At 43.8% G+C, this 17930-nt stretch overlaps 1 protein-coding gene across 16 annotated transcripts in view; it reads left to right on the top strand.

Moving 5' to 3' along the window:
- VGLL4 (vestigial like family member 4) overlaps positions 1–17930 on the top strand; it is a 162715-nt gene that overhangs the window by 76216 nt on the left and 68569 nt on the right. The window contains exon 1 of one of the 16 annotated variants that reach the window (XM_055557377.1): positions 13134–13706. The exons of 14 other annotated variants lie outside the window; for them this stretch is intronic. In XM_055557377.1, coding sequence (XP_055413352.1) covers positions 13625–13706 — 82 coding nt within the window. In that variant the 5' untranslated portion in view covers positions 13134–13624. Of the gene's footprint in view, positions 1–13133; positions 13707–17930 lie in introns of those variants that run through there. One more of the 16 variants, XM_055557388.1, reaches the window with a different exon arrangement.

Raw genomic sequence — 17930 nt, 5'->3', positions numbered from 1 at the left:
TCCCTCCCCAGGCCTGGGGTTCCTGTCCCTGGGGTAGTTGGCAGTGAGCGCTTCCCTAGGAGGCCGGGATGTCACCTGTCCCACTAGCCCTGCTTAGAAGGCTGGTTCTGCAGAGCCGCCCAGCTGTCCACGCTCTCTGCCCCAGATGCCCCTAGACTGCACCCAGAATTTGGGGTGTCCCACTCCTCCTGGCTTTCCTGTGCCCAGCTTAGGTTCTAGAGTTCTTCCTTCTCGTTGGTTCTTTCGACAAATCATTCACCTACCGGGTGCCAGACACTGTGTCAGGTGCTGGGGAAGCAGTGGTTTGGAAAACCGGGGGCTGGGGGCTGTCAGAGGAGCCCACGGGCTCTGCGTCCTCCGGCGGGAGGGGCTTCGTGCCCCTGAAAACCCACCATCACCAGTCGGAACCGGACGCAGGGACCAGCGACCCTGCCCTGCTCCTCCACGGGCTGCTCTGTCTCGTGCCCAGGACCCCTCACACCGCACGCCCCTACCCACATGGGGGTAAAGAGGAATCCTGGTGTGCATGTGTCTGGTGTTTGTATAGCTGAGTGTTGCTAGTGGACAGAGTCTTAGTCCTATTCTGACCACAGAGCACCCATAGTTTAAGGAGAGAGGCTGAGAGTGAGGGGTCCATTCGCCCCTTCTGTGTCAGGCAGGACTGGAGCTGTCTGAATCTGAGTGAGGGAATCACTTCCCTGTGGGGAGGGAGTTAAGCTGTTTCTTGGGTTGATTGACTCACGTTGCGCCCACAGATCGCTCACTGGGGTGCCTGTGAACTCTGGGAGGTGTGGAAGGCAGGGGATGTGAAGCTCCGTTCAGAACCCCTAGGGCATTGCTCTAGGACCTCAGGGGCTGGAACTGTGTCAGGATGACGTGTGGACCTATTTTCAGACTGTACTCAGTGTAGTTCTTTTCCGGGTATCAATTCAAAGTATGTCTATCCGGGCCCCACCCCAGATTTCCTCTGCCAGATTTGGGGCCCCGCATCCATAGCTTCCAGGGCTTCCTGGTGACGCTAATGCTCAGCCAGGGCTGAGACCCTGTCTTCCTTCCAGTGGCTGCATTTCTGGTGAGTCTGTGACTGAGATGTCCTCACAGACAGAGCATGAGTAAGGAACATCCACAGGATGATGGCAGGGCCATGCTGGCAAATCCATCCTTGGAAAAACTGAATTGCTTGTGTTGTGAAGAGAATTTGATGGTATTGACCTTTACTTGATTTAATAGAATGTCTTCAACCAAAACATTTCATTTTATTTCATATTTCCAAAATAGAGTTGACTTTGTGGGGGGAAAAAAAATCTGAACCATCTGCTTGCTTTTTGAAGACCTTTTCATCCCTCTTTGGTGTTTTTTAGGTCAGTAATTCATCCAGGAAAATTTAAATATATACTCTTGTAGACACTGCATGCTTAGTTGTGCAGTCGTGTCTGACTCCTTGGGACCCCATGGACTGTAGTCCACCAGGCTCTGGGATAGTTCTGTCCATGGGATTTTCCAGGCAAGAATACTGGAGTGGGGTTCCATTTCCTCCTCCAGGGATCTTCCCGATGCAGGGATTGAACCCCTGTCTCCTGTGTGTCCTGTATTGCAGGCAGATTGTTTCCCCACTGAGCCACTGGGGACGTCCCATAGGTAGTGAGGCGTATCCAGAGAAAAATAAGACATGGGTCTAACTTTAAAGAGATGACAGTGTGGTGAAGAAGGTGAGTTTGTTTACCGTTGTTAAGGTACAGTTTTCTTACAGATGCATGTTAGCTCCACATTGCAAAGGATCTCGTTTCCTACCTTTTATTCAGCTGCTTTTTGCAGATCTACCATGAAACTCATCCCTTGCAAGTTAACAGTTATTGTGGACTTTAAAAACTCTTCTTACTTTTGGTTAAAAGTCAGATCCTGGGTAGAGTGGAAAACCAATGCTTCCGATCCCAGATCTACACTCTGTGTGAGTTTGGACAAACTTCTCAGCCTGATATCTGTTTCTTCATTTATAAAATGGTGATAGTTATTGTTGTCTGTCACTCAGTCCTGGCTGACTCTTTGTGACCCCATGGACTGCGGCGTGCCAGGCTTCCCTGTCCTTCACCATTTCAAACTTTGAGCAAACTTCACATGAATTTGCTCAAACTCACGTCCATTGAGTTGGTGATGTCATCCAACCATCTCATTCTCTGTCATCCCCTTCTTCTCCTGCCTTTAATCTTTCCCAGCATCAGGGTCTTTTCCAATGAGTTGGCTCTTTGCATCAGGTGGCCAGAGTATTGGAACTTCAGCTTCAGCATCAGTCCTTCTAATGAATATTCAGGACTGATTTTCTATTGACTGGTTTGATCTCCTTGCAGTCCAAGGGACTCTCAAGAGTCTTCTCCTGCACCGCAGTTCAAAGGCATCAATTCTTTGGCACTCAGCCTTCTTTATGGTCCAACTCTCACATCCGTACGTGACTACTGGAAAAACCTTAGCTTTGACTAGATGGACCTGTGTAGGCAAAGTAATGGCTCTGAGTTTTGTGCTGTCTAGGCTTGTCATCTGCTCTTGCCTGGAAAATCCCATGGATGGAGGAGCCTGGTGGGCTGCAGTCCATGGGGTCGCTAAGAGTCGGACACGACTGAGCGACTTCACTTTCACTTTTCACTTTCCTGCATTGGAGAAGGAAATGGCAACCCACTCCAGTGTTCTTGTCTGGAGAATCCCAGGGACGGGGGAGCCTGGTGGGCTGCCGTCTATGGGGTCGCACAGAGTCGGACACGACTGAAGCGACTTAGCAGCAGCAGCAGGCTTGTCATCACTTTTCTTCCCAGGAGGAAGCATCTTTTAATTTCCTGGCTGCAGTCACTGTCCACAGTGATTTTTAGCCCAAGAAAATGAACTTTGTCACTGTTTCCCCATCTCTTTGCCATGAAGTGATAGGACCAGACACCATGATCTTCATTTTTTGAATGTTGAGTTTTAAGCCAGTTTTTTTACTCTCCTCTTTGACCTTCATCAAGAGGCTCTTTAATTCCTTTAAATAGTTGTGAGGTTTAACAAGAAACAAGAGATGTGAGAACCTGGGCCTCCACCATGTGCCACGCCCAGCACGTAGTAAGAGCCCGTGTCTTTCTGTCCCTTCGGCTTGGGGAACCTGAAGACAGTAGGCAGTGGATCTCTTGAGCTGTACCAGCCATCGATTACATTGATTACCTGACTAAGGAGGATTCCAGGGAGGGTTTGCTGAGCTAGACCCTGATTTCTCAGCAGCGACATTACTACTGTTTTGGTCAGATGACTCTCAGCTCTGGGAAGCTGTCCCATGCGTTGTGGCGTGTTTGGCAGCATCCCTGGCCTCTGTCCACTAGATGCCGGGAGTCCTGTCCAGCTGTGACAACCAGGCATCGCCAGAGTTCCCCTGGGCTGGAGGATGCGACATGGCTCTGTTTGAGAGCCACCGGACTAGACCCCCTGCCTCTGTTCTGTGTGACGGGTCCTATCTCTCTGTCCCTTACAAACATTTAAGAGTTTTTGCTCTTGGTTAGAGAAGGGTGAAGTAGAACTGCAGTAAGGCTGCTCCGTACCTACCAGAGTAGTGGGAATGAAAAGATGGAAAGTGCTGGCAAGGTGTGGAGTGTCCTGAAATCCCATACGCTGCTGGCAGCAGAATGCACGCTTGTGCTTGGTCACTCAGTTGTGTCTGACTCTTTGCAGCCTCTTAACCATAGCCCCCCAGGCGCCTCTGTCCATGGGATTTCCCAGGCAAGAATACCGGAGTGGTTGCCCTTTCCTACTCCAGGGGAATCTTCCTGATGTCGGGACTGAATCAGTGTCTCCTGCGATTTCTGCATTGACAGGTGGATTCTTCACCACTCAGCCACCAGGGAAGCAGGCGTCTAAATTGGCACAAATGCTTGGAAAGCTGTTTGACAGTATCTACTTAAACTGAACGTATGCTTGCTGTAAGACCTAATGGATCTACTCCCAGATACGTGTGCTACAGAAATGCAGTCAATGCTCACCAAAGACGGGGACTAGAATATTTGTAGGGGCACAATTTATAACATCCTCCATGGAGAAACGACCTAAATGTTCCTCAAATGTAGAACAAAGTGTGGTCTGTTAGGGCACTGGAATACTACATAGCCATGAGAAGGGTGGCTCTTCACCTTCATGTAAAAATAAGGATGACATGCATAAATATAAAATTGAGTGCAAGAATTTAATCACACGGAAGTACATACCACATGATTCTATTTGTATTAAGTGGTCAAACTGATCAAATGCCCTTAAATATTAGGATAGAAGTTACCTCACAGGGTAGTTGCTGGCAGAGGCACCAAAATTCTCTATCAAAACAGGTATGGTGTCTCTTCTGGACTGGATCCTACCTAATTGGTTGAAAGGGTAATTCTGGAGGTAGAAAAAGGTGCTCAGTGAATGAAATACTGTGAAGGCAAATTGAACTGCTAGGTGAAGACTGAATCAGAAAGTGGAACTATCACGAACATTGACCTTCAGATATTAAATATTTAGGACTTTTCTTCCATTGGACTTCTCCTGTTTTTACTAGTTAGTTCTACCCAACCTGGCAAGAATATGTCTGTGGATAATTTGTAAGAATGTTAATATCGGAATAATATTTTATTTATGATGGTTCTTTGGGATTTACTGAACTAAATTTTAATAATGAAAAACCACTAAAATAATCATTTTTGTTCATAAGGAAACATTTGTTTCAAGCATATAAAGCACTAGTTTAAAACTAGCAAGAGATTTCTCCTTTTTTGAGAATGCTAATTAATTTTTAAATTTTTTAATGTGTTTTCTTTGACGGTGCCACACGGCCTGTGGAATCTTAGTTCTCTGACCAGGAATGAATCAAAACTGGGCCCCTTGGCAGTTGAGAGCACAGAGACCTAACCACTGGGCAAACAGGGAATTCTGATTAATTATATTCTCTTCCTCAGTACTGGTTCAGTCTGATTTATTTAAAACAGCAGTCCCAGTCTGCACTTTTAAATGCTATTTTTATCTTGTAACTATGTCACTTCAGTTGTGTCCGACTATTTGTGACCCTATGGACTGTAGCCTGCCAGGCTTCTCTTTCCATGGGATTCTCCAGGCAAGGATACTGGAGTGGGTTGCCGTGCTGTCCTGCAGGGAAGTGAACCCACGTCTCATCTCTCCTGCATTGGCAGGCGGGTTCTTTACCTCTAGTGCTGCCTGGGAAAATGTTCATCAAGCAGATTTCCAAGTCACTCATTTGATATCAAGTGAATTGGTTTTTGTTAGTATGTTATTTTAATTTTTACAAAGTTAAGTGAGAGTGGAACTGTTTGTTAAAAGATATGTACTGTGACTTTTTAGATTGAGAGGCTGATGGTGTTTAAACTCAGAAATCTGGCGGTTTGCTCTCCCAAAATTGTCTTTGCAACTTAATACTCACCCCTAGAGGGTGCTGTTGTATTGAAAGTTTAAATCCTGGTTTCAAAGAACCATTTTAAGTTTTTTAAAAAATATATGTATTTGTGTTTAAATCCCATTATATTACAGTACATTATCTAGTTATACTTAACAGAAGTTGAGAGTGTTTAGCTTAGAAATAGTACTATTTTATAAACAGTAAAGGTCAAGACATACAGCTTAATGGCATTTGCTATTGTGAAAAATTTTGACAAAACATTGCCAGCTTTCCGTCATCATTTCAGTGTGAGCAACTCCAAGTTAGAGAAATAAGCAATATTTTGTGATACATTTAGGAACTGTTTCTTTAAGAGAAAATCTAACAGAAAGTAATGCTTCAGGTCCAAATCCTTGATGTGTGAGGTGTTTTAAAATAACATATATTTGTATTGGTCTATGTGTTTTGTTTTGTTTTAATTCAACACTATGCTGTTGAAGAGCCACTGTTGAAGTGGCAAAGCAGTCGTTATAATCTGGTAGAGGAGAGATGCTAACATCATCTCATCATCTGCTTTATTTTAGAATTAAGTGCAAGTATAAACCTAAGAAACAGTGGAATAAAGAGATGAAGCCTAGCTAACCAGGGTTCTTGTGGGAGGTGGGATTTTTTAACTGAGCCTTTGAGGGGCCACAGAACTTTGTATTCTAAACGGTATTTAAAAGAAAAGAAAGTCTGGTTCCTTAACTCTCCTTTCTTACCACTCAATGCTGTTTGTTTTTACTTAAGCCCTCTTCTATGCTTTCCCTTCTCACCACCTTGTCGTATGAATTGATAGTAACATAAAAAATGACAGTACTTTGACCAGTGAAGCGTTTCACAAACATTATCATCACCATCATGTTGTTACTGTTCTTACTATACCGAAGAATGTATCCTCAGATACGGACATGCCGTTAACATGGTGTTTTTGCACATCCAACTTTTTGGTTAACTGATACTGTAGACCAAGTTATTATGATCAACTTGCTTTGTTCATTTGGTAGAGTCTTTTTGATTATTATCCACCTATTGGGTTGAAGTGATTAAAAAAAATAAATGTGTGGGAAGGAGAAAAATAAACTTTAAAATGAAAGCATTAGTTAAATATGTTGCTTAGAATTCTGGAAAGAGGAGAGGAGTGGAATCCACTGAGGTGGGGGCGGGAACCAAGGAGCCTGTCGGGTTATTTACATTTCCTGGGGTGTCTTTGAAGAAATTATTGTCAGACTTGACATTGAAATCTTCCCTGCTCAGCAAGTGTGCTAATGAAAGCATTTTATTTTTTAATAAGTGTCTGGAGAGTGGTTTTGATCATTTGGCTTTTATGCAGCAGCTCACAGTTTTGCTGCTGCTATTCTATACTGGTAGTCAAGTTTCTAGCAAATAGAACCACTTAACCTAGTAATTAGCCTGGGCTTCCTTCTGTCATCATTTTTCCATCATTATTCCACAAAGAGGCTGAGACACTGCCGTAATGAACATTTATGGAGCCCTTATTTTATGCTGTGGGGAGGTTGGTTTTCCTTTTCTCCCAATACTAATACATGAAATACTTAGTGGATAATAGAAGACAAAAGCATATGCGTACAGGTCCACGTTCCCTGAAAGTTTAAAGTACAGGGAGTTTCTCCTTGTAGGCTGCTTTCCTCAGCCCCCCAGATTGACTGAGATATAACTGACATATACCACTGTACTATGAAGTGAAGAACTAAAGAGCCTCTTGATGAAAGTGAAAGAGGAGAGTGAAAAAGTTGGCTTAAAGCTCAACATTCAGAAAACTAAGATCATGGCATCTGGTCCCATCACTTCATGGCAAATAGATGGGGAAACAGTGGTAGACTTTATTTTTTGGGGCTCCAAAATCACTGCAGATGGTGACTGCAGCCATAAAATTAATTAAAAGATGATTACTCCTTGGAAGGAAAGTTATGACCAACCTAGACAGCATATTAAAAAGCAGAGACATTACTTTGCCAACAAAGGTCTGTCTAGTCAAGGCTTTGGTTTTTCTTTGGCTAAGCGCCGAAGAATTGATGCTTTTAACTGTGGTGTTGGAGAAGACTCTTGAGAGTCCCTCGGACTGCAAGGAGATCGAACCAGTCCATCCTGAAGGAGATCAGTCCTGAGTGTTCGTTGGAAGGACTGATGTTGGAGTATTGACAAACTCCAATGCTTTGGCCACCTGATGGGAAGAACCGACTCATTGGAAAAGACCCTGATGCTGGCAAAGATTGAAGGCAGGAGGAGAAGGGGACGACAGAGGTTGAGATGGTTGGATGGCATCACTGACTCAATGGACATGAGTTTGGATAAACTCCGGGAGTTGTTGATGGACAGGGAGGCCTGGCATGCTGCAGCCCATGGGGTTGCAGAGTCGGACACAACTGAGCGACTGAACTGTACTATGGGCTTCCCTTGTAGCTCGGTGGGTAAAGAATCTGCCTTCAATGCAGGAGACCCAGGTTCGAATCCTGGATTGGGAAGATTCCCCTGGAGGAGGAAATGGCACCCCACTCCAGTACTCTTGCCTGGAGAATCCCATGGACAGAGGAGCCTGGTGGGCTACAGTCCATGGGGTTGTAAAGAGTCAGACACGACTGAGAAAGTGCAGATACACACCCATACACACACATGTGTGCTCATGTCTTCTTTGGAGAAATGTGTATTTAGATCCTCGGCCCTTTTCTTTTGATTTTTTTTTTTTATATTGAGTTGCATGAACTGTTTATTTTGGAAATTAATCCCTTGTCAGTTGCTTCGTTTGCAAATATTTTGTCCCATTTTGAGGGTTGTCTTTTTGTTTACGGGTTCCTTTTGTAGACTGTTCTTTAGGACAGATACCCTCATCATAAAGATCTTTAAATCTTACAAAGTTCTAAATGTTTGGAATTTTTTAGTCATTAGTTGTTAAATCTAAATCCAAAGGACATACCATGGTGTTAAGAGTTAGATATAATTTGATCCGTTGCTTTTGCTTCACCAGGGCGTATTTTCTCATCATGAGCCTGCTTTTTTAAAAGTGAGGTCCTTCCTTCTCCCTCACTTTGATTATATGAGACATATGGTCTTTGTGGGTAATTTAGAAATGCAGGAAACTTGAACAAATGCCCACACCTCCAAGATAGCCACTGCTAACGTCTTGGTGCACTTCCCAATCTTTTAAATACATCTGTGTGTATTATTTTTGTCTGTATGCGTGTGTATACTTATGAATACGTAAGCAACATTGGTGTTAGTGTATCTACTATTTTTATATTGTTTTTATTTGCTTGTTTTCAGTTAATATGTGTAGCTCTGTTATCACACGTTTTGAGTCTATTGTTATCTTCCTGTCATTATGTATTTTAGAAGGAATTATAGTGGTTCCATGCTTTTCTGTCATTGATATACCACAATTTTCATGCATTCCCCGATTTTTGGACTTCTGGCTTTCAAGCTTTCATTATTGTAAATGAAAGCATGATAAGCAGCTTTATGTAATTCTTGTGGACTGCTCTGTAGAAAGGTACTGCCTGCTTACATTTTCACTAGCACCAACACAGATGCCAGGGGCAGCTGACCTCACCAGCGTTAAATACGATTGAAATGTCTTTGTTGCTGGTTTAATCTGGCAGATGGAAAATCACTTACTTGTTTAAAACCGGTATTTTTTCCTATATTTTATTGAGATCGAATAGGCTTTTTAAAACTGTACTGCCCTTTGTCTCTCGTGTTCTTTGCTTGTTTAAAAATAATTTTTAAGATTAGATTTTTTATGGTTTTCTATTTTCAAACATGCTTTAAATATCAAGAATAGGTATCCTTCATTCACCATAGTATATGTTACAGGTATATTTTTCTGTTTTCTGTTCTGCCTCTCTATTTGGCTTTGGCGTTTTCAGATGTAAAAAAACAAAATTTATATATTCAAATTCTTCAGTAGTTTCCCCTGTGACGTCTTTCTTTAATTTTTTCAGGCATAGAAAATGTTTCCCCATTCCAAGTTAGATCTCATCTGAACATTTTCAGACAGCTTTTAAAGTTTTTTTTAACAGTAGAAACACTATGACGGTGTGTTTCGTGTTTCTTATTCTGTGTACAGTTCCACCCCGGAAATGTTCTTCCCTTTATGTTTGTTTATTTTTATTGGGGTATAGTTGATTTACAGTTTTGTGTGAGTTTCAGGCGTGCAGCAAAGTGATTCAGTTACACACATGCGTGTATATTTATAACCCCATGGACAGTAGCCCACTGACCCAGGGATGAACCTGCGTCTCCTGCATCTCCTGCGTCGCGGGTGGATTCTTTACTGCTGAGCCTCCAGGAAAGCCCTACATATATACACACACGTATACTCCTTTTCAGGTTCTCTGCCATATAGGTTATTACAAAATACTGATTATAGTTTCCCATGCTATACAATAGCTTTATGTTTTAAGCATCTGATAGATCATATTTCTTCATCCTTAAAAAAAAAAAACCTTCCACCTGATTTTCCGTGGATAAAATTTAGAACCATGCTTCGTTTCCTTAAGAACAGTCCTGTTGGTACTTCTACTGTTTGTTGCTGCTGTGTAGTTGCCAAGTCACATCCGACTCTGTGACCCCATGGACTGTAGCCCGCCAGGCTCCTCTGTCCAGGGGATTTTCCAGGCGAGAGTATTGGAGCGGGTGTCATTTCCTTCTCCAGGGGATCTTCCCGACCCAGGGATCGAACCCATGTCTCCTGCTTGGGCGGCAGAGTTTTTACCACTGAGCCACCTGGAAAGCACATTGATCCTTTAATTATGACAGTATGAGTCAGTGAATGAACCTGAGAAGCATCGACATTTTCCAGTGCTCGGATTTCTTAATGGATGTGTTGACCATAACCTGAAGCCTGATCAGAATCTAGGTGAGTGTTCCTCACATCCGAGGACTTGTCCCCAGTAGATGCTGACAGACTCCAGTCTGAGAATTGTTGAGTTAGATGATCCAGTGTGCGCTGGGAGTAAGGAGTAGGAAGGAGGGTCTGCCTTTGAGATGTGGTTATTTATTGAGGGCTGCCATGTGCCAGACTCCTGCACAAGCGGCCGTGCTTAGATGCAGAAGGCATGGCCCTGGTTTCTAAAGCCTAGGCTTGATTTGGATGGAAGCATGTCTGCAGGCAAGTGATTGCACAGAGCGGGGAGTGAGGACTTGGAGGACAGGGGTCCTGCAGGACAGAAGAGGCATGTGCTAAGTCTGGAGGGAAGAACAGGTGTTTGCTGGCAGACAGGCTGGAAGAGCCTTTCACAAAAAGGCAGCATGTGCCTGGAGACATGAAATGACACGGTTTTTGAGTGTTGCTGTGGGTAGTTCCACGCTTGAAGCAGAAGGCGGAAGATGTGGGGAGCTGGGCTGGGACAGGGCCAGGCACAGGGGCCTGACTGCCCTGCAGAACCAGCAGGTATGACCACCGCCCTCCAGCATGGGGCTTCTCAGACTGTCTGAAGATTTGCAGGAAGTGAGGTGACTCTGCCGGATTGCTATAGAAGTGTCTGCCTGTTCCCTCACCTCTTCTTTGTTTCTCTGAGCAGGGCCACACTGGTCAGCGGAACAGACACGATGAGGACTGGGGATATATATATTTTTTCCCATGGCTCATTCTTCCAAACACAGCTCACGGTGCACTTGTGGATCTGTGTCCACATGAGTGGCTGCCTCTCAGAGACTGAGACCACATTGTCGGTGACACTGAATCATTAAAGCGAAGTTGCTAAATATTTTACTTATACCTTTACCACTGGATTGTTTGAATCTGGTTCAATCATCATAGTTTAAAATGAAAACTTTTCTTCTCAAAATAAGTATATAAAATGAAGTATCTAAATCAAAGTATCTGAAAGCGGATGATTTTTTTTTCCCCCTCTGAGATAAAAGCGGTGGTTTTCAACTACATACAGAACTGCCTGGGACTCTTTAAAAGCAACCCCAGTGCTGGGCCCCAGCTCCTCAGATTATTTTGGGCTGCACCCTCAGGATCAGGACTTTTGAAAGCTCTGCCCCGATTCTCATGTGCCCGTCAGCTTTCTCTTGTGTGGGGTGCACGATTGAGAACTGATGTCAAAGAGGGTAGTACCATAATTGTTTTCCAGAATCACCTGCAAGGTTGAATCCAAACAAAAATTGTCAGTTGAACCCAACTCTGTACCTAAAGGTATTAAGTACAATAATATAAATCAGATGTGTATATTAGAGGCTACAAGAGTTTTCTTCTGACCTTCTCCATTAAGTACCATCAAGTATTTTAATTACAATTGATGATGTACCTATGTTTCAGATTCTAGACTATATAATCTAGTACAGATAAATAGCCTTATCAATTAAAGCTTGTGAAATGTTGATTGCTCTGTTGCCTACTTCACCTGCTGTTATTCCAGTTACACTGCAACAGCAACGGGCAATCTATTGGGTGTCTATTTATCTCCAGATAAGGGTCAATTAACATAACTTGCCCCAAACATGCCTGTTACCCAGAGTGCAACTGTTGCTAATCTTTTAACATACAAGCTGTTGAAATTACTTATTCAATTCTTATTTTAGAGTATTAGTGTTAGGTCTTGGTCTACAATATAGCACATCCCTTGATATTTTCTAAATCTCCAAACAGATACAGTAATATTAGTACAGAAACACTTCTCATGGTGACTTACTAGCTATTCATGGTGCCAAAAGCTAGCTGCCATCTCCAGAGAGAAAACTTTTTTTCCCCTTTATTTTGCTAGCATGATCTTCATGTGCTGAAGATTCTGAACATTCAGTGATTTACTGACTCAGTAAACAGCTTTTGGGCATCACTTGTCTGGATATTGGAATGTGACATTTAAGGTCCAGGTCCTACCAAGACAGAATGACATGGCAGCATGATACTCAGTTAGCCTCTGATACACATATGGAACAGCTTTGTTAAGTGCAAAACAAAAATAATTTTCATCTCTCCTACCCATTATGTCCCTTAGGCTTTCTATTTTGTATCTAAAGTCTTAACTTCCTTAAACTCTCTTTCTGTCTCTCTCTCCCCCTGCTTCTTGTGTTTTAGAAGGTTATAATATTAGGGAATAAAGCACTACAAGTAGTTCTACCAACTATTTTGGGAGCCATAGACCATTATTTAATCCCTCTGAGCCCCAGTTTCCGGTGCTGTAAAAAGGTGATACCACCCCTGGCCTGTTTATGTGAGCTGTTATGATGGTTATGAGAGAAGTTATATGTAAAGTATAAATGCAAAGTTGTAAAACAACTTTTAAAACAGAAGGAAAGAAAAAAGAAAAAGATTAAAAAAAAAAAAAAAAAGCATGGTCTGTGTACCACAGCAAAGCCGTTTGGGTTCCTGAAACCCAAAAGTGCAGCGGCAGCAGAGTTAAATTCCACGGAAGTTTTGCTTCCATGATGGATTTCTGACTTTTTTTTTTTTTTTTTAAACCCGGCTCCTGAGGGGGGGTGTGGGGGGGAAGGCGACTTCCTGGGTTTTCTCTTCCCTCCCCTGGTGTTGCAAAGCTGCAGGGCGGCTTCCTGTCCAGAGCCGTTCGGCCCAAGGCCCCTCCAAGTGCGGGGACCCCCCCTACCCCACGCCCGTCCCGGGCCCCCACCTCCTCTCGTTCTCCTTGCAAACACTCGCTCCATTTAGAGCTGGAGCCTGTGCAGAGAGCATCCTGCCCCTCGCGGCGCCCCGGGGATGCCAGTGAGCATGCTCCGCGCGCCGGGAGGAGGCCGGCCGTGCGCATTCGAGTCATTCCAGGCATAGCCGGCGTGTCGGCGCGGCGGACTCGCAGCGGGCTGTGAGCGGCGCGAGCGCGGCTTTGTCCTGGGAGATGGGCCGCGGGCTGCCCCTCCTCGCCCCGTTCTCCGCTGCAAGACACCCCCGTACGTTAGGCTTTTGAAAACGATTTTTCTTTTCCATTTTTTTTTTTTTTAATAAATGCTGGATTGACGATCCAGGACGCATACCGTCTGCACACGAGCCCTCGAAGGGTTTTCTTTCTGCAAGTTCGATTTGGTGTGCCTGTATCTCTCTCTCTCTCTTTTTTTTTTTTAAGGAGTTTTACTGACTTTGTTTTGATCCGAGGCCGGGCCTCCGTCTTCTGTGAAGTTTTTTAAAGAGGAGAGCCGGGAGCTCCTCAGCCGTAGTTGACTTTGGAAACTGTATATTTTTTTTTTCCCCGGGGGGCGCAAGCAAAGAGCTGGTTTTCTGTGCTAGCCCGATCAATGCTATTTATGAAGATGGACCTGTTGAACTACCAGTACTTGGACAACATGAACAACAATATCGGCATTCTGTGCTACGAAGGTAGAGACCGTCCCTTCTAGAACTGCCGCCCTTTTGGTTTTTGGGCAAGGCCACTCCTCCTCTCCCGATTCCGATCGCCTTCTGTGCATTTTGTTCTTATTTCTTGGGACTTTCAGGGTGCTCTGGAAGGCAAGCTGCGCTTTCCTCCGTACAGAGTGGTGGTGTTTGTGTCTCTTAGGCTTCAGGGTTACATTGGAGAGGGCTGAGGGGTGGGAGGCGGTGAAATATATACATTGTTAAAACCTTGGCTTTTTCCTCGCGACTCCTTACACTTTCAACTCTTGAAAGATGTATTTCTTTCCTTTTTTTTTTTTTTTTTTGGAGTCTGTTGGTGTTTTCTTTAGAGGAAGAACTTCTAGGACCCAAGCAAAAAGTTAAAACATGTCGGATTTTCTTTCTCTCTCTCTTTTTTTTTTGCTCTGATACTTAAACATACACCGTCTATTGTACAGTATTCCTGCTGTATTCCTACAGCCAATAAGCGCTTTGGATGTGCAGCTAGAGGGGAACAGAAAGTTACAGTGAATTTTTGTGTTGGGGAGCGATTGTCCCAAACAATGAAGTTTTTTTTTTTTTTTCCCTTCTATTCATTTCGGGGGCCCGGAAGGGCACCCATGTCATGGAGCACAGACTGGCTCTTTGTCTGAATTCCCATTTCCTGTACAGCTCCGGGAGGGTTCTGACATTGAGGGATGTTCCCTCCACACTCCATTCCCTTGTGGAAGCAAGCGATTGCACAACCCACCAACCAGTAAGCTAAATTAAAAAAAAAAAAAAGAAACCCTCTGAATTCTTATTGTTTATTACCTCCTACTAAACCGTGAGGTATTTCCCCACTGCTGGGTAGTATTTCAAGCTGTCTCTGTTAGTAGTAAGAAGAGAAAAGGCGATTTCTTAATCTCCTGGAACATTATCTACGTGCGATTTGAAAACGTGGTAATGGTCTGAATGTTGAGTAGTTGGAGACACTCCGGGGGAATTCTGCTGGGCAGGGGAAGTGTTTGTTTGGATTTTTGGTTGTTTTTTTTTTTTTTTTTGGTAACCACATGCAAATCTGATGCAGCAGGAGAAGTGTCCATGTTTTTGCTCTATAGTGAAACTGAGCATTTCTCAGGAAAAAGAAAACATGGAAGAAACTTGGGAGGGCTACCCGATGCACTTGTGTTTTCCATGTTAAAAAACAAAACAAAACAACTTTAGGCCTGTTGTCTAAGCACTCGAAAAGTTACCCTTTCCCCTTCAAGGAAAAAAAAAATTTCAATGTGTTTTTGTTTTTACTTTATTGGATAAACTTATATTTAAAGTTGCCTCTTTTTGTGGTTTTTAGTTTCTTTTAATCCTACTTGTACAAGGAAAGTGAATTTTGGTGAATTGCTTCCTTTGAATCTGCTATTTTAGGTATTATCCTGCTTCTACAGTCCCTCATTTAAGAGGCAGACATGTTTAGAGTGGTCTAAGCAGCAAGTGATGGGGCTTGTTTCCCCTGAAAGTAACAGATTACAGTCAGTGTAAAAGAATTTTTTTCTTTTTTTGGTGAACAAGAAATGGGAAACTTTTACGGGTACTTTCTGTGGGGTTGTCTTTGTCATTGAATAACAGGATACTTTCAAAACAATATAAAGCATAATAATCAGCCTAGGAGAGGACGATAGGGATTATTAGGAAATTGATACCACATTAATTTTTTTTATATCTGCAGGTGGTGAGGAAAAGTTTACAGAAAGCGGGTCCAGGTTGCTCTGTGGTATAGTGGATACACCCTACTCAGGAGTGGTCTCCTGGGCCCCCTCCTTAATCAGGAGGAAGAAGCTTTGCTTTTGAAAGTTGAGTAGATACGTGGGCCGATGTGCTGTATAGTCTGTTTGGTTTAAACATCTGCTGCTGTTTTCCTTATTATGAAAGTTAACATTATTTTAACACCAAAATAAATACACAGGAAATGAAGAAAAGCACAGCAAAATCTGAGTGGTGTTTATAGTGGGTTGTGTATGTCCTAGTGGTTTTCACAGCGTAAACACTGCACACATCTGCTCTGAACCCAAAAGGGTGTTTAGAAGATGGGCATACATCTTTGAAGATAATTTTTTTTTTTTTTGTAATAAGAAAAGCTGGAATAGTATTCTTCCTTCTAAATCCAACACTTTGAGAATATTCCTTTTAAACCCATCTGTGTTCCAGGGAAGTTATTCGGAAAATGGAATGTACAGTTGGTGGGCAGTGTTTGATTTCACTTACAGCCCAGGCAGGTTTCACGTCTCTTGAAACTTGGACAGATCCAATTTTTAAAAATTTTAGTTAAAAAAAAAAGTGTTGATTGTTCATTATTGCCTCGGTCCGTTTTACTCTTTTCTTTAGTTGTTTTAGCGTTCCACAAAATAAGCCATGTGTCTGCACCATCTTTCCTCAACGTCTAGCAGCTTATACATAAATAGGTCTGTTTTAGCCCGTTGTGTCATAGCATACACGGTCTTCCTAAAATCCCACATTCTGGGTGTAATCCAGATAGCTTAGATAAGGACCCTCTGCTTGGGATCGGCTCCTTGGCACCTGACTTGTACCGTAGAAATCTGGAAGCATAATTAAAAAGAGAATTAAGGGGAAAAACATGAACCACAAATAGTAGGTCTGGGTGGGGGCCTGTTGGGATAGGGGACATTGATTGTCATCAGGCAGGGAGAATCTGCTTGTGCCTGACTTCTGGAAACTACCTTCCTTGGTGATAAGCCAGTTAGCACACTGAAAGTGAAAGTCACTCAGTCGTGTCCGACTCGTGGTGACCCCTTGGACTATACAGTCCATGGAATTCTCCAGGCCGGAATACTGGAGTGGGTAGCCTTTCCCTTCTCCAGGAGATCTTCCCAATCCAGAGATCGGACCCAGGTCTCCCACATGGCAGGCGGATTCTTTACCGCCTATTAGCACACTAGGCTTAGGTATTAATGTCTTTTCAAAAAGCTCTGGTTTATTACTGAAGTCTTCAACAGTTACCCATTTCATCATTTGTTACCCTTCCTACTGTATGTTCAAATTATACCCATTGAATCCCCATTTTGCCTCTGTCTCTGAAAAGGAGCCTTCATTGTTTTACCCCTCTGAGCTCCTGAGAATGCACCGCTCGTAGATTGAAAGCGTCCTGAAGGCAGGGCTTTGTCTTGGTCACCGCTGTCCTAATCCCGAGTTCTGGCACGGTGCCTGGTGTGGCCCATGGCCCTCAGGAATCGATGGGCTCAAAACGCCACGAAATCTCTCCCATCAGCAATTGTGGTCGTTACTGTATAATTTAGCACTTAATTGTATACTGTCTCGCCTTCTTTAATTATCTGATTATTTCCAGGGCTACCCAGGGCCTTAGATGTTCCTTGCCTTGTTTTCGCCAAGGAAGCTGAGGTCCTGAGTGGTCAGTTGTCTGTCCTAGATTATTCCTCAAGTTTGTAACAGAACTGAGTGGAGGAGTGGACCCAGTCGGTGGTTTTGACTGGTCTGTTCTTCTGTACCAGGTTTCCAAAATTCTGTGGCGTGTCCTCGTTAGTTACTCGTACCCCTATTGGTGTGAGGGAGCGCGGACTGTCCTGGGGACCGTCACAGTCCTCTGCACACGGACAGCATCTTTTGGGGCGTGATGAACAGGTTGAGTCCGACCTGGATTCTTCCTTGCTCCAAAACTGGTTGCTGCTCTAGGTCCCCGTCCTGCCCACCAACCCCCCACCAATTCCGCGCGCCCCCCCCCCCCCCCCCGCCCCCCCGACCCGTCGCCATGATCAGGGAAGGTGGGAACCAGGACTCTAGGCGAGGAGCCCCGTTGGCATTGGCCCCTCCTTGCTTCCCTGGCTCGGAGCTTTGCTTGACTTTTTTTCCCCAGCCGTGCAAAGGAGGCCCTGTGTAGATGCCAGTTCCCAAAGTTTCCTCAAGGGAACAGGGAGCTGGTTGACCATGGACTCTTCTCAAGATGGCTGGTGGTTCTATTTACATAATTACTCCGCGCTGAAAGCTCAGGTCCTAATAAATGTGCTCATGGTTGGCCGTGGCTTTAAGCTGCTGTTAGTGATACTTTAATTATGGGTTAAGAGCCATTAGTGTGTAATTTGGTAGAGGAATTCTCCCCCCCCCCCCTTTTTAATTTAATGGTGTGATTTATATTGGGAGAAAGTAAGACTAGATTGCATCTTGAGATATTCTGGAAGCTTAAGAGCATTCATTCTAAGTTCCTGAACTTTCTTAAGCTGT

The sequence above is a fragment of the Bubalus kerabau genome, chromosome 20, assembly GCF_029407905.1.
Source record: "Bubalus kerabau isolate K-KA32 ecotype Philippines breed swamp buffalo chromosome 20, PCC_UOA_SB_1v2, whole genome shotgun sequence".
NCBI lineage: Eukaryota > Metazoa > Chordata > Mammalia > Artiodactyla > Bovidae > Bubalus > Bubalus kerabau.
The sequence above is the reverse complement of the archived record's forward strand: the minus strand, read 5'-3'. Positions and strand labels throughout refer to the sequence as shown.